At 39.9% G+C, this 16,115-nt stretch overlaps 1 protein-coding gene across 1 annotated transcript in view; it reads right to left on the bottom strand.

The window, feature by feature from the left end:
* LOC133403721 (protein ELFN1-like) overlaps window positions 1–15,292 on the bottom strand; it is a 75,550-nt gene extending 60,258 nt beyond the window's left edge. The window contains 2 exon segments of the mRNA XM_061678900.1: window positions 12,757–12,926; window positions 15,232–15,292. Of these exon segments, the coding sequence (XP_061534884.1) occupies window positions 12,757–12,926; window positions 15,232–15,292 (231 nt within the window).
* Window positions 15,293–16,115: the final 823 nt, after the last annotated feature.

Genomic DNA, 16,115 nt, shown 5'->3' with positions numbered 1-16,115 from the left:
CTTTTGAACATTGCTCTTTCTATCCTTGCGTGTGCGCTGTCACCTTTCTCCTGGACTTATGTGAAAATTCCTTCTTATCTGACTTGACAATGATGAAAAACAGCAGCAGAGATGATTAGTCTTTTTTTTTTTTTTTTTTTGCTGTTTAAAGATAAGTTCTCTATCAGAGCTGTTGTCAAACTTGGTGGTGGCTCCTCCTATCTGCGACAACAGCAACACTTGATGGAGAAAAGGGGAAACGAGTGTGACGTTCATTTGTCACAGCGTCAGGTCGCCCTGCGCCAGCCGATGACATCCAATGCAAGAAGTGTATGGAACGTTTTGCAGTCTACAACTAGACTGGCATCATACTGAAGGGGGAGATGATGATGATGATGATGATGATGATGAGCACATCGCTGTTGAGGATGTTTTTGGAGTGATATTGTCATTAATGTAGTTGATGTCATTGATGTAGTTTATTTTGTTGCTGTTAATGGTGATGATGTAGTTGCTGATTAATTTTTAGTTTTTTGGGGGGGTGAGCTTGATGATGACATTGATGTAGTTGATGTTAAGTTGATTATGTTTTTTATATTGATTCTTTTGATTTTATGTTACTGATGATGATTAGAATGGTTATAACGATGATGAGGATGATGATTTGGTTGCTGATTATTTTAGTGAGTTTTCTCGATGATGGTGACGATGATGTTGATTTAGTTGATTAGGTAGATTGTGTTGTTGTTGGTCTTGATTCTGTGGATGTTGCTAATGGCTTTTATGTTGATGATTATGTTGGTGATGTCAATATTAATGTGATGATGTTGATTATTAATAATGTTGTTGATGTAGTTGATGCCATATAGTTTGTGATTGATGTAATTGCTGGTTGCTTCTTGCTGGTGGTGTTGATGATGACGATGTAGTTTGGTGTTTCTGGAGGTTGCTTATGTTGTTGGTGATCTTGAATATGTTGATGACGTTGATTATCTTGATGCAGGTTTCTATATTGATGATAGCGTTGTTGATATTGGTGCCGTTCAGACGGGTGTTGTTGTTGATGACGTTCTTAATGTTGACATGCTGATGATGCTTATCATGATTTTATTGCTCTTGCTGATGCCGTCGCTGTTGTTGCTGCTGCTGGTGATGGTGATGATGATGATGATGTTTCCATTTCTGCTGTTCATGATGATGTTGCCGTTGCCGATGATGTTGTTGAGGATGCTGTTGGTGTTGCTTGTGATGTTCTTTATGATGTGGATATTGTTGTTGTGGATAATGTTGTTGTTTCTGTTGATGGTGTTGTCACTGCTGTTGTTGATGCTTGCTGCGGTTCTTGGTGTTCATAATGTTACTATTGCCGATGCTGTTGTTAATGCTGTTGTCAATGTATATAGCTGAGGCTTTTGTTGTTATCTTTGGTTTGGGATATTTTTCGTATTGATTTGAATGAATTGTCCCCATTCTTATTTACATTTATACCTATCGATCTTATCTTATCGATCTTATATGTAGCCACGTAAATATTAGCAACAACTCTGGGTATGTCAGTCCCGAAAATTGGATACGGCTCTAGTTAGACACCGCGGGTGTACCTAATATTGTGACTACTGACGGGATACGAGTCGGCGCAAAGCGAAGCGATTGGAGCCTGTCAACGTGACAGAACAACAATGTGAAGTCGTCACAAAGTGTCAAAAGTAAGTCGACGAGGACGTGTGAGCTCTGACGATATACGCACGCACACACACGCACGCACACACACACACACACGTACACAGACACAAAATGCTTCTTTTCAGTGCGTGTCACACTTCGAACACATTGTGTGCCAACAGCTGTCAGAGAGCAAAACTCATTTCTCGCTTAGTTTGTCTCTCACATACACAAGCACACGCTCCCACACGCACACACACACACACACTTGTATGACACAATTAACAAAATTATACAATATCAATATACGATCAATGGCTACCAAAATGATAATAGAGGCTTGAGGTGGGAGGTATTTGCCTCTCATATACATAAGTACACATGCTTTGAATTTGCAGAAATAAAGGCCTCCCTTGTAGTTAACACCTTAACGGACACCTGGTCCTCTCTGCAGTTGAGCAAATAAATCACCCCTCAAGCCACTACTTCAAAGTCAAAGTGATTCACTTTGATATTCTGTCTGAATGATAAAATATCACAGAAAAGTATTTCTTATACACACACACAAAATAAAAAAGGCTCGCAGGGATCGCATAAATTCTAGACGCTGGCAATGTAGCCCAGTTGTCTCCCTGTTAGCTGATCCTGATTCCCCTATCCCCCCTTAGATCTCCCGCAGACGTGCATTACCATGACAACGCCGGGAATCCTGGCTAACGACGAAACAGGGAGCCAATCGGGCGGGGGCGAGTGTCAAGCCATGCAGGCGGACGTCTTCTTGAATGACTCGAATCGTAACTACATGTAATGTTTCTTAGTCCTTGAAGGAGCCCTGGTAACAGTCAACTGAGGCTGTAATGGCTGCTTCGGACCACAATGGAAGACTGTCTTTTGAGGCATGGACTCGACTTTTTTTTTTTGGTCTACTCATGACAGACGTGCCAAGCAATTTATGTTTCTAAGGGAAACTGGTTTGGGGGCTGAATTCTTTTGCGACTTTGTGGCGTTATTAGGATTTGGTATTTTATGGCGAGTCATCAAACTTCGCTGCCATGCAGCCTATACACACTGACAAGAACCCAAACGTTTCACAATTTAATGTCGTCCATCAGTTTAGCATACATACTTCAGTTTTTTTAACTATTGGACAAATCGCTAGGACGCGTTCACTTTTGACAGTCTCCTTAAAACGGCCAGATTTGCCCTCAAATGGCCCCTTCAACCTTTTTGGGCACGGCTTCTTTAAATCTTTTTATGGTTTTACGCAGGACAGATATGTCGACCAAATTTCATATTGCTAAGTGAAACTTTCTTCCGAGGCTGAATTATTTTGGACCCCTGTGGAGTTGTAAGAGATCTGTGCTTGATGACAAGTCGTTAAACTTCAGTGCCTTGCCCCGCGTACACCCACTGACAAAAACTCAAGTGTTTCACAATTTAGTGTCACCAATCTGTCTCGTATATGTCCTATAATTTTGATCTGTCAAAATCTTTATAACGGGTTCCTGTGTCTCTAGGACCAGTTCCACTTTGAGGGACCCATGGAAATGGCCAAAATGAGCTGCTTTGAACCACAATGGCAGAATTCCTGTCTCTGCAGCCATGACTTCGAGAGACTTTTTTTGTCCGTCTCCTCATGACAGACATGCCTACCAAATTTGAAGTTGCTCAAGTAAACTGGTTTCGGGGGCTAATTTTATTGTATTTATTTTTTAATCCTGTCAGTTGGTACCCAGCCAGCCTTTTAGGGTCACAGCAGCAACCGCTATCTGAAGTACATTTTCCACCGGAATGAATACGCCCGCAAGTACTGGTGATCTTTTGAGTATGGAAAAGCAAATTTGCCACATGCTCGGGCCTTAATATTAAAATGCTGTTTAAAAAAGCTCTGTGACATTAATTTAGAAGAAAGGAAGACATTTAGAGTCAGAACAACACAACGCTGGCAGATAAAATCGCAGTCACACACACACACAAACACGCGCACACAAACACACACACAGATACACACTGAGAAAAAGAGATGATGTGATGTCAGGAGCAAAGTCACATCATCTTGGAGAGAAAACAGGCCAGAATCTCATCACAGCAAGCCCAAATGAGATTATCCCTGCAGCCTTGCTCTTATATAGAAGTCAATACATCAGTCATCCCTCTCTGGCTCCCTCCTCCTACAAATTGCATTAAAGCACAGAGATGTCCCTCACAATAAGGCCCAGATTGCTTGGGCCGGGCCGGGTGCGGGTGCGGGTGCGGGCCGGGTGCGGGTGGGAGGGGCCGTGCGAGGCTTTGTGCGTCACGGCGAGCACGCAAGGACGTACTGCAAGCTACAGTATATGCTTGCGTCTCAAACCGTTGCTGCCATCACAGTGACAAGCAATATACAGTATTTTGTGTATGGCAATGTCACTTGCCAGGTGACAACTTAAAGCTAAAAACTTCAACGCTACGCTTCGAATACACGCAATGCCGAAAAGTCATAGTCTTCACGATCTAGCATCGCCTATCTGTCTATTATTCGTGGTTCAAATTTGGTAGCAGTTGGACAAAAGTTGTAGGACAAAACGGTCACTGATGGATCACTCTAAAATAGGCAAAATTCCCCTCAAATGGCCACTTCAAACCAAAATGGGAGCCTTCCTGTGTGTTTTCAAGCATGGCTCCATGAGACTTTTTTGTGGGTTTGCTTATCATAGATATGCCCACCAAATTTCATGTTGCTACGTGACACTGGCTACTGGGGCTCAATTTTTAAAACTACAAAATGATTTTGTGTTTTAGGATTTCTAACAACTTTGTTGCTTAAAAATCAAAAAGGCAGATTTCCTGTCTCTAATAAGGCATGGCTTCTTGACACTTTTTTGTGGGTCTACTCAAGACAGATATGCCTACCAAATTTCACGTTGCAAAGTGACATTGGCTACAGGGGCTCTATTTTTTAAAAAATATATATTTTGGTGGTTTACAAGTCTTAAAACTTTGCCACTTCAAAATCAAAATGGCAAACTTCCCTTGTCTTTTTAGTCATGACATTTTGGTGGGTCTACTCATGATAGGCATGCCTACCAAAGTTCATGTTGCAAAGTGACATTGGCTACAGGGGCTCTATTTTTAAAACAAAAAATATTTTGGTGGTTTACAAGTCTTAAAACTTTGCCACTTCAAAATCAAAATGGCAAACTTCCCGTGTCTTTTTAGTCATGACATTTTGGTGGGTCTACTCATTATAGGCATGCCTACCAAAGTTCATGTTGCAAAGTGACACTGCCAAGTAAAAATGTTAAAAAAGGTTTTAAAATGTAAAAATGTTATATGAGGAGTCTTCAAATTTTGCAGCTCCAAAATCCAAAAGGCAGACTTCCCGTGTCTTTTCAGTTGTAGCTTCTAGAGACGTTTTTGTGGGTCCACTCAGAATAAACATGTCTACCAAATTTCATGTTCATGTTCTAAACTGGCTTTGGGTGCTTTTGTGACCAATGTGGAAGTGAGTTACTAAAATCCTGTGTTTTATGACGAGTAAACAAATTTCACCACCATGCTCCGATCACACTCAAGGGCAAAAGCTCATATTCGAGGACAAGTCGGTTGTTGAAGAATCCCTTGAAAACTGCCCAAAATAAAACAAACCAAAATGGCAGACTTCCTTTGTCTTTTTTCAGGCGGATCTTTTTGAGACTTTTTTTTTTTTTTTGTGGCTCTACTCATGATAGACATGACTACCAAATTTCATGTTGCTAAATAAACCAATATCGTCCTTGAATCAAATTGGTAACCACGAATCGCGATTGTTGCTAAAACGAATCGTTACACCCCTAATATATATATATATATATATATATATATATATATATATATATATATATATATATATATATATATATGTATAAAACACAGTGTCACGTGTCATTTGTCACTTAAACTGCCGATGAAAAAGTCAGTTAGTTCCACTGGCGCTGTGGCGCAATGCAGCCAGAGAATGGGACTGACGTATTTCCGGGTCACAGATACCAGATGATCCCGTGCCGACGTGGCAACCATGATGAATTTGGCGCATTGACGTGGCAGCCACATGATGATTATGATGTATATTGCCTATTGTGCATCGAGCAGAGAGAGCTTCATGGCTGCAGCATTAACTCTGAGGAGTACAAAACAAAAGTCTGGAGTCTGAAACATGCTATTTTTGGCACCGTAAAATTTGTATTTATTGTTTTTGTCAAGCCGTTCACATTTGCCGACAGATTTGTAACCAGAGAGCACAAGATTCCCTGCGGCTCATGAAAACGACTCACCTACAATGATTACTGTCCATCAACAATGTCACCATGACCAAGCATACTGGCGTGGTAAGTTTGGATAAAATGTGAAACTTTCAAACGTTTTCAAGCTTTTTTAATATTTATTTACAATAACTTGATACTGTACTGAGCGTTTTAGGCTACAAAAATTAAAAAAAAACCTACAACACAATAATATACTGTATATATGCATGTGTATATATCTATATAATAAAAAAAATAAAATAAAAATAAAAAAGATAGAGGGAAAAAATGTAATAAAAAAAAAACTATATGACTACTTTCAAATATTTTAAAAAATAAACCCAATTAGGGAAAAAAATGGCTACGAACCAGCCAGGATGCTGTCGTCGTGGCAGCAAAGAGGGAAGTCGCTTGCAAGCTCTTGCTCAGCAAACATTTCCTGTGTGTGCGCGTGTGTGGAGGAGAGTTGCAACTTGTAACAATAACTTCCTAATGAGAGTGTCCCCGGTGGAAGCGGTGCAATCTTCCTGAAATGCTAACTAGCCTCCAGCAGGGAACGCATTGCATTATTAATCCGTGCGCTTACTTTATCCAGTGTGTACGTGTGTGTGTGTGTGTGTGTGTGTGTGTGCGCGCGTGTTCTTGCCACAGACATCATCTTCTATGTCACTGCATTCATTTGGGCTATCGATGTGTTGTTACTCTGCCATCTAAACTGTGTTTGCTTTCGACTAACAAAACAAAATGCGGTGGGCAATGCTCTAACATTTTGATCTCAAAATAACGGATTTCTTTCTTTCTACCTTTTTAATAAAGGGGGGGTGGTGCACATTTACTTCCTCGCTGCCAGATGATCCACATGAAATTTGCCCAGGTTTTGGGAAACCTTCAGCAGAAGCAGAAATAACTGCAGACGTGTGCCATTACTTTTTTCTATGAATTAAAGTTGTGAATGTGAGTGCGAATGGTTGTTTATATCTGCCGTGCCGGAGTGCCCGGAGGAAACCCACGCAGGCACGGGGAGAACATGCAAACTCCACACAGATGAGGCCGGATTTGAACACGGGTCCCCAGAACTGTGAGGCTGACGCTCTAACCAGTCGTTCACAATGCCGCCTCTCCCTAATTCCTCATTGAATAATATCCCAGCCAATGAATCAAGGAGCTTTTTGTGAGCGAAGGACTTTGATTTAGCTCTTGTGTGGTGCTTTGTGGTGCATTTGAGCCCCACTGAATGAATGTTACTGATAAATTAGCTACTGGTGTTAATTTTTCGTAATTTTCCGTAATTTCTCAGCAAACTATACTATATCTCAGTCTGTTTATACAGCAGCTTTTTGTCAACAAAGTACTTTGATTAGCATCTGATGTGCCAGATGAGATGCATTTGAGTCGTTCTGCGTAAAGATGTAGACTGCTACGTTAGCTTTGCTGCTCATTAAAATTAAAATTAAAAAAACCCCCCCTTCTCTGTTTCTTAGCTTTTACAAGGTACAAGATACTTTTATTGTCAATTCTTCAATGTGCGTAACACATGCAGAGGATTGAAATTACAGTACACAAGGGCCCGCGGTGCTACAAAAGTACATGTTGATGATGTTATTACTTGTACAAAATCAATACATCAATATAAAAGCTAAATAAACTATAGTATATACAGTATAAAAAGTATTAATTGAATGTGCAAATATCAAAGGTCAGGTGACGTGTGCAACATAGTCAAGGTCAGAGAACCAAGGCAAATAAGACATTTATAAATTCGATGACAAAACCTCAGTGCTGCTAAAGTGGCTGGTGCGACCCTGAGTCTGGTGTGAGTGTATGCGTGTGTGTGCGTGTAATGTGTGTGTGAGTGTGTGTGCTTCTACATGTTTGCGGGGCGTCAGAGTTCAGAGTTCAGGTGGGCAGAGGACAGAATAGGTAGAGCGGGCAGAGCAAGCACAGAATTCCGATTCCTGACAGATTCCTGATGAATAAAACTGTCTTTAAGTCGGCTAATCCTCACCCGCAGACTCCGCAGTCTCCTGCCTGATTGCAGCAGACTGAAGAGGCTGTGTGACGGATGGGTTGCATCCCCCGCTATGCGGAGGGCTTTGCGGGTGAGGCGGCTGCTGTAAATGTCCTGCAGGGAGGTAAGGAGGTAATACCTCAGCCAGTGTATCGAGTTACTTTTTTCTGAACAAAGGGGTCAAAATATTAGGAACAGCTCCGTGCATGATGCGGTACTACACCCACAATAGTCCACTGCATTGTGGGCTCATTACCTTGCCAAAAATGAGCTTTGCCATAATTGTAAAGTCAAAGTTTGTTCGAATAGGTGTACCTAATAAAGTGTCCGGTGAGTACACCGCAGCGCCAACATGTCACGCAAGCGAGATGAGCGACATCTAAAGACTCCCGTCGACGACTTCATATTCCAGCCTGTCTCTCTCTCCACATGGCCTTACCGCTACCCCGACTTGTCATCGCCATATACACACACGCACACACTAAAATGGCAGATGGGCGTGAGAGTGAATGAATGCTTTAGTTAAAACACTGTACAATCACACTCTGATAATATGGAATTGTTTTGTAATATAAGAATAGATCAATTATTTGGTGAATATACTGAGCCAGAGCTGTGAGGAATGCAGTTATCAATGTCCTTTCACCATCGTTCCTGTCAAACCGTGTTGCGTGTTTTTGTTTCCACATTAAGGACAAAAGTCTTATTCTTGCTTTAATTCCTCGTTTTCAAAAACACCATTCAAGCAACAAGTTTTTCCTCATGCTTTTTTAGATTGTAGGGTAAAAGCTGCAGCGGGCTGCTTGTGTGGACTGAATGGGAGGCAACATTGGGGAATTCAATTGTCAGTATTTTGAGGGGAAAAGCCCGTCAGCAACATACTGAAGAAAAAAAAAGAACTAAGAACTAGTTCCTTTTTGTACCGGTGAGGTGAACTTTAAATTAGGTCACGTAGAAAATGAACTTTCCCAACACTGACCCTGTATTATTTCACATTGCGCAATATATCGCAGGTTTAAAAAATAAATAAATTTTAAAAATCGCATTATAATTTTTTTCGAATATTGTGCAGCCTTAATGTACAGACAAAGGTTTTGGAATACCTTCCCCAGAGATCCCTAATAGACAATGAATGGACCGAAAACATTACCCTGAGGAACTCCATCCTCCAAAATGGTGTCAGATTGTTATTTTAAATTAATGTCATGCAGGCTTACATGTAAACAGATAATGTCTTGGAGAAGCAGCATGTGGCTCCTTGTAAACAACTGTATCTTTTTAATTATGAGATGGGGCTTAATGTTTAATATACAGTATGACAGACAGCAGTTGCCGTGTTGTACAAGGAAGAAAGTACAATTGTTTCCCCCAGTGTTGATTAATGGTTTATCTATCGGAAGCTTGTTATTCCACTACTTCCACAAAATGTCCAAGTGAGAGTTTAATGGCACTTGGTCCCCCCAAAAGGACATCCCCTTATTCGATGTTTGGATAATAGAAATGTCAAATTCTTTTAAGGCATAGCTCTAGCATGACTCTCTCCAGACTTCTACACTGGTTCTGATTGTCAGCCACCATCTAATTTATGTCATTTTCAAGAGTTCATGTCATGCACTTAAAAAAGACTCGGGTATCTGCGCCAATTCCTTAGAAGTAAAATAGTCTCATTTTGAAAATATGAAATACGAACTTGGTAATAAATCACAAGGCGCGATAACTATATCGCCAGAAATAATTAAATTAAAGAGAAATTAATACTGTCCTGTTTTGTCATTTTACAGTACAAAAAAAATAAAAATAAAATGTAATATATTATTTGACTTCAGAAAAAAACAAGACCGGTATGAATACATTAAATTAGATTTAATTATTTCAGTTCTATTCCATCATCCTGTAATTTTTTAAAAAAAGTAAATAATCTAATTTAATTTAATTAATCCAATTAAGACCCATTTAGTAACATGGCTCTAAAACATTCATTCGTTAAAGTAAAATAATTAAATTGAATGAATTCAACTTGAGTCGAATTCAGTCATCTACAATTAATTTTTTTTTAATAAAATACATTTTGTCATCCTGCAGTCAAAAATCTTAAATTTAATAAAATATATTTAATGAAAATATTTAAATTAAATTAATCCAACTAAAGTCTCATTTAGTTATCCAGAATGAAAATAAAAAAACATTAGTCCAACTAAAGTCCCATTTAGACATCCTGCACAAAAAATAAATAATTCATAAAATGTAAATATTTAAATTAAATTCATGCAACTAATGTCTCATTAAGTCACCCTGCAGTTAAAAAAAATTATAACATTTAAATAGTTTTTTTTTTTTTTAAATCCATCTAGAGTCCTACTTCGTCATCCTGCAGTTAAACAAACACTCTCTCTCTCTTTATGTGTGTGTGCGTGTATATATATCTATATATATATATAGATATATATACATTTTACACTTGAAGTGAGTCCCAGGATGCACATGTCTGGAAACAATGAATCCCAGCTAACCCTAGAACAATGAGTCCCTGTGATTTAGCATCACGGAATACAGCTAAAGTAATCCTCCGCGATATCACAGTTCTCGCGCTGCTGTCCCGCTATAGTATAGATTTTCTATTACAGTTGTGAGTCTATTTTTTTATACTGTTTGTACAATTTTTCTGTGTTATCCATTGCTCTTGCTCCGTCAGAAAACGTACCTTTGAGAACACTAGTGCCCGTATTTGAAAAGCATGCACACGCGCGAGCACCCACGCACACAGGCACCGACATGGCCAATCAGAGGGAGCGTGGCGAGGGTCCCGGAGGTGGGAGGGTCCCTCCCAGAGTGTCCCTCCCACCCTTCACTATCCCTGATTGGTTTAGAGACCAGATGGGTTTCATGTGTCTGCTTTCAACTCGCAATCGGCTGGGGGTACAGGTGGACATTCTCTCTTTTTTTTAAGCCTCACTCTGGAGCTTTGTCTTGTCAAAAAAAATTATACCCCGGATTTCCAGCACCACGCCAGAATAATACTAATCCATAGTACTGTGTCCTCAGACGCAGACTGATCTTACTTTATGGGTCCCTGCTCATTTTTGTGCGTCTCAGATGCGGGACGCACATCGAAGAAGATCCCTGTGTATATCCCTGTGTGGGTGGGTGTGTGTGTGTACACACACACACTATATTCCCAAAAGTAGTCGCTCACCTGCCTTGACTCAAATATGAATTTAAGTGACATCCTATTCTTAATCTGTACGGTTTAATATGATATCTGTCCACTCTCTGCAGTTATAACAGCTTCAACTCTTCTGGGAAGGCTTTCCATAAGGTTTAGCCGTGTGTTTATGGGAATTTATGACCATTTTTCCGGAAGTGCATTTGTGAGGTTACACACTAATGTTGGACGAGAAGGCCTGGCTCTCAGTCTCCGTTCTAATTCATCCAAAGGTTTTCTATAGGGTTGAGGTCAGAATTCTGCAGGCCAGTCAAGTCCATTTACATCAAGCTCTGTCATCCGTGTCTTTATTAACCTTGATTTGTTCACTGATGCACAGTCCACGAAGGGGCCATCTCCAAACTGTTCCCCCAAAGCTGAAAATGTCCAAAATATTAGCCCCGGAGGTCCAGTGAAAGGAACTCGGAATGCTTCAGCATACCAAGAGATTTTGGACTGTCACAGAGTTTGGGGATTAGCCCTTCCTGTTCCAACATGTCTGTGCACTCGTGCACAAAGCAAGGTCCATAAAGATATGGATGAGAGTGTGTTGCCTCACAAATAAGCTCCTGGAAGAATGGGCAAAAATTCCCATCAACTCCTAAACCTTGTTGAAAGCCTCCCCACAAGAGTTGAAGCTGTTATAGCTCCAAAGCAGGTGAGCGAATACTTTTGGCAAATTTAGTGTGTCCACGTGTGTGTGTGTGTGTGTGTGTGTGTATGTGTGTGTATATATATATATATATATATATATATATATATACACACACAAATTGTAAATATAAAATATTGTAACTAAAATAAAATAATCCATCCATCCGTTCTCAACACCGCTTATCCTGGTTAGGGTCGCGGGGCGCTGGAGCCCATCCCAGCTGACTTCGGGCGAAAGGCGGACTACACCCTGAATTGGTCGCCAGTCAGTTGCAGGGCACATATAGACACGGACAACCATTCTCACTCACATTCACACCGTCACTGAGTGGGAACTGAAGCCACGCTCCCCGCGCCAATGTCAGGCGAGTGTACCACTGTGCACCTTCCGACACTCGATTGTACAGCTTCAAACAAGGTAATTAAAGGCAACACTAGAAGAGCATCCTGAAAGCACAATAAGACCCACATTTGTCATAATTGGCAATTCCAACGCACTATACGCATGTAAAATGATCCATAACATGTGGATGGAAGTTTTTAAAGTGAGGAAACAAACAGCAGCACTAAAAACGTGTAAAATGTCAGTTTAAGGATGCAAACGGATTTTCTGCAAGAATGAGAAAATTCATGATAATGTCATTTGTAACATGTCACAAACTAACAAAAAACAATTAGAAAAAACACAGCAAAGTCGCTGTCCAAGGTCCTGTACACCATTACCGGCATTACACCGCGGGGCACTTCATTAGGTACACCCGCACCCTTCAATTAGATCACATCAAAGGTCATTACGGCTGTACCTAATATTCTGTCTATTTGGCCACATCGGAGGGTCCAAATATTACAAACAGCTCTATCGCCGCTCATTGGATGCATGTGTACCTAATGAAGTCACATGCCTACCATGCATCACACACACGCAAGCATATGTTTGCGCAGGAATGTCAAAGTTTTCCTGCGCAAAAACTCCGCTTCCAGGCTCCTACCTGGACGCCTGCGACACACCGACCGGAGCTCCTCCTCGGGTTAAAAACGTTCCGTTCTCTCCTTTGGTGGTCGTCGTGGATGACCGGTGGTTCTTTCGCCGGTTCGAGCGCTCCTTCCTCGGGCACGGTGAGGAGCGTGCGAGGTGTAAGGCTGGATGTCAGCGAGGCTGCTTTTTGGGGGGGGGGGGGGTTGGTGGTGTGATGTGATGCACTGCCTCCTCTTCCTCACTCGCTCTCCTCTCTCCTGCTCATTCTCTCCTCCGTTTGTGGCAGTCACACTGCGTCAGGCTCCCCCTCCTCTCTCTCTCTCTCTCTCTCTCTCTCTCTCTTTCTCTGTTTAACGCTGCCTCTCTCGCTCGCTGGTTCGCTGGAACAGACGGTGATTAATTTGTCGGAATTCTCCTCATCTTCTTCCTCATCCAGCTGTTCTGTTGTGGGGATACAGAGGACAAACGAGTTGCATTCATTTTTATGATAGCAAAACCCAAAACAAAATAAACAAACAAACAAAAAACCGAGTCCGCATGTGTTACTCCTCTCTTGGTGATGGGGTTTCCGTCTAACTGCATCGTTTCAATGACGCCTGACTCATCATTGGATGACACAGATGTTAATCATGATAGCAGCTTTGCTGATTGGGGCACCGTGCCGAACAACGATACATAACTTTTTCTTTTATGTTTTCTCATAAAAATACAAATATAACTCAAAATAACAATTTGTTTTTTGTTATTCTGATTAGATGTTTCCTCGTAAATACATTTCGTATTTGTTGTTTTTCTTTGCAAGAAAACTTAAAACATCAAAGGTAAAAGTTGATTATGAGTTTGGATTTTTACAAGAAAAAAACTGAAAGATCAAAACTAGAATGTAATGTGCTCTTATTTGTCATGGCATATGTAATTTAGAACACATTAACAACTTTTCCTTTGATAATTTCTTTGATTTTATTTCTTGTAAAAATACAAATATTAACCCATATTTATCATTTGTTCTTTGTTGTTTTTATTTGCTGATTTCTTTGAAGGTTTATTTGACTTTTTCTCATAAAAACGAGTTCATGTTTGCATGTTTTTGGGTGAGAAAATGTCAAAGAAAAAATCAAATGTAAAAGTTGTTAATGTATTTTAATGAGAAAAAATGAACAAAATAAACTTCATCTTTGATGTTGTTCGACAACGTTTTCTGGTTTTAAAAAAAACAAATACAATTTTTTGTTATCTGATGTTTTCTAGTAAAAATGAGTTCATATTTGTATTTTTCTTTGCAAGAAAAACATCAAATTAATAAAACAACAAAGGTAAAAGTTGTTAATTCAGTTTTGTATTTTTATGAGAAAACATGAACAAAAATAAAACATCCAAGAAAACATCAAAAGTAAACGTTAATGCTTTCATATTTGTAATATATATATATCTTATTCATATTCACATATATATATATATATTTATATATACACATATATTTTCATATTTGTAAGAACAAAACTGTACTTATCAACAACTTGTTTGTTTTCTTAGTTCTATGGCGAATTATGTACTCATAATAACACCTTTTATACATTTATTTAATGTTTTATTGTAAAATACAAATATGTACTCGGATTAACATATTTTTCACTATTTTTCATTCATGTTTTCTCATAGCAATACATCATTTTCTTTTTAGAATATATGAATAAGAAGAACTTTGATATTTTCTTCCATATTTGCCAGGAAAAAAAGCAATATGAACTTTTGTTTGATGTTTTCGATAAAAATACAAACACAAATACATTCTTTCTCGTGAAAATAGAAAATAAGCTCAAACTAACAACTTTTTCTTTGGTATTTCCTTTCTTTGATATGTTTCTCTTTCCTCTTCTCCTCAAACCGAGGTGTTGCTATTGTGATTGTTGTCTTTTGTGTTGCTTTTTGTTGACTCTCTTTTCTCTGTCTGCCCCTTCTTAAACTAAGAAGGTTTTGGTATTTCTATTTTTTTGGGGGGGTTATTACTCCTCAAAAAGATATCGTTATTGATATTTTGGTCGACTGGTATTGCTTTTTATTCTCTTTTCTCTCTGCCCTCTGCCAAACTGAGAGGGTGTTGCTTTTGCTATTTTTCTCATTTGTTTTTGTTTTTTGTTGTCTCTCGTCTCTCCATCCATACCCTTTCAAATTAAGGTGCAATTGTTCATTGTCTCTTTTCTCTCTGTCCCTTCTAAAGACTGTTGTAATTGCCATAGTTCTCATTTGTCATTGCTTTTTGTTGTCTCTTGTCCCTCTGTCTGTCTCCCATGAAAACTCTGGTGGTGTTGCTATTGTATGTTTTCTCTTTTCTCTCAAACTGAGGTGTTGTTATTGCAATTGTTTTCATTTATCATTGCTTTTTGTCTGTCTGTCTGTCTGTCTGTCTGTCTGTCCCCGGTCAGTCTTGCAGCCTTGTTTAGGTGTTAGGATCTTGGCCAGTGTGCAAACAGAGCATCCAGTGTCCTACGGGAGCTTGGCGGCGGGCCTAAACGCTCGATGGGGCATCCTGATGTGCTGCCAGCCCACATGCTCGCATTAAATGCCTCTTTAGCACCTGCGCACCGGCCGCCATTTAAACACACCTGGAAGACAAACTACAAGGAGCCTTGATCACGACACAACAGGTTAGGTTAGGATAGGGTAGATAGAGCATGCATGGTAGAGTATGTTTCGTTGGTCACAGCACATGAATATACAACAACGCCTCATTATTATTGATGGCCTGAAAAGAAAATGGGCAATACGGCGACGTTTTCTCTCCCGCGTGTGGGGGGCTCGGAAGCGGCAGAGTCACCAGAACATTAACATGCTGATCACTTCAATTATTTCCACGGTGACACAATATAAAACCTTAACTTGGAACCCTAACTGTGAATTCAAACTCTAATTTGAAGCCCTAACCTTAGCTTGAAACCTTAATTTGAAATCCAATTTGAAACATGACCTAGGCTTGAAACCCTATCTCGAAATCTTATGGCAAGGCTTAAAAGCCCTACGTTCAAACCTTGACTTGAAAACCTAACCTTGTCTTGAAACCCTGATTTGAAACACTAAACCTTGTTTAAAACCCTAATTTGAAATTCTAAGATGGCTTGGAGGCATGTATAGAAAATCGTTCAGAGACGATCCGAAGTCTGCCCAAGACAAGTATGTCAACCAAATGAAACATTTGTTGATTCTCTGTTGTTTACAAAGTTACTGCATTGTTTGTTTGTTGCCCTTGCCACCATACCTTTGCACCTCGCCTCATCAGCTCCCACGCGCCAGACTGTCGCATTCCCCCCTACAAAAAAAAAATCCCTTTGAGCAGCACCTGCTCAGCTATGACAATGACCTTGTCGCTTCACACCT

The sequence above is a fragment of the Phycodurus eques genome, chromosome 6, assembly GCF_024500275.1.
Source record: "Phycodurus eques isolate BA_2022a chromosome 6, UOR_Pequ_1.1, whole genome shotgun sequence".
In the NCBI taxonomy this organism is placed as follows: Eukaryota; Metazoa; Chordata; class Actinopteri; order Syngnathiformes; family Syngnathidae; genus Phycodurus; species Phycodurus eques.
The sequence above is the reverse complement of the archived record's forward strand: the minus strand, read 5'-3'. Positions and strand labels throughout refer to the sequence as shown.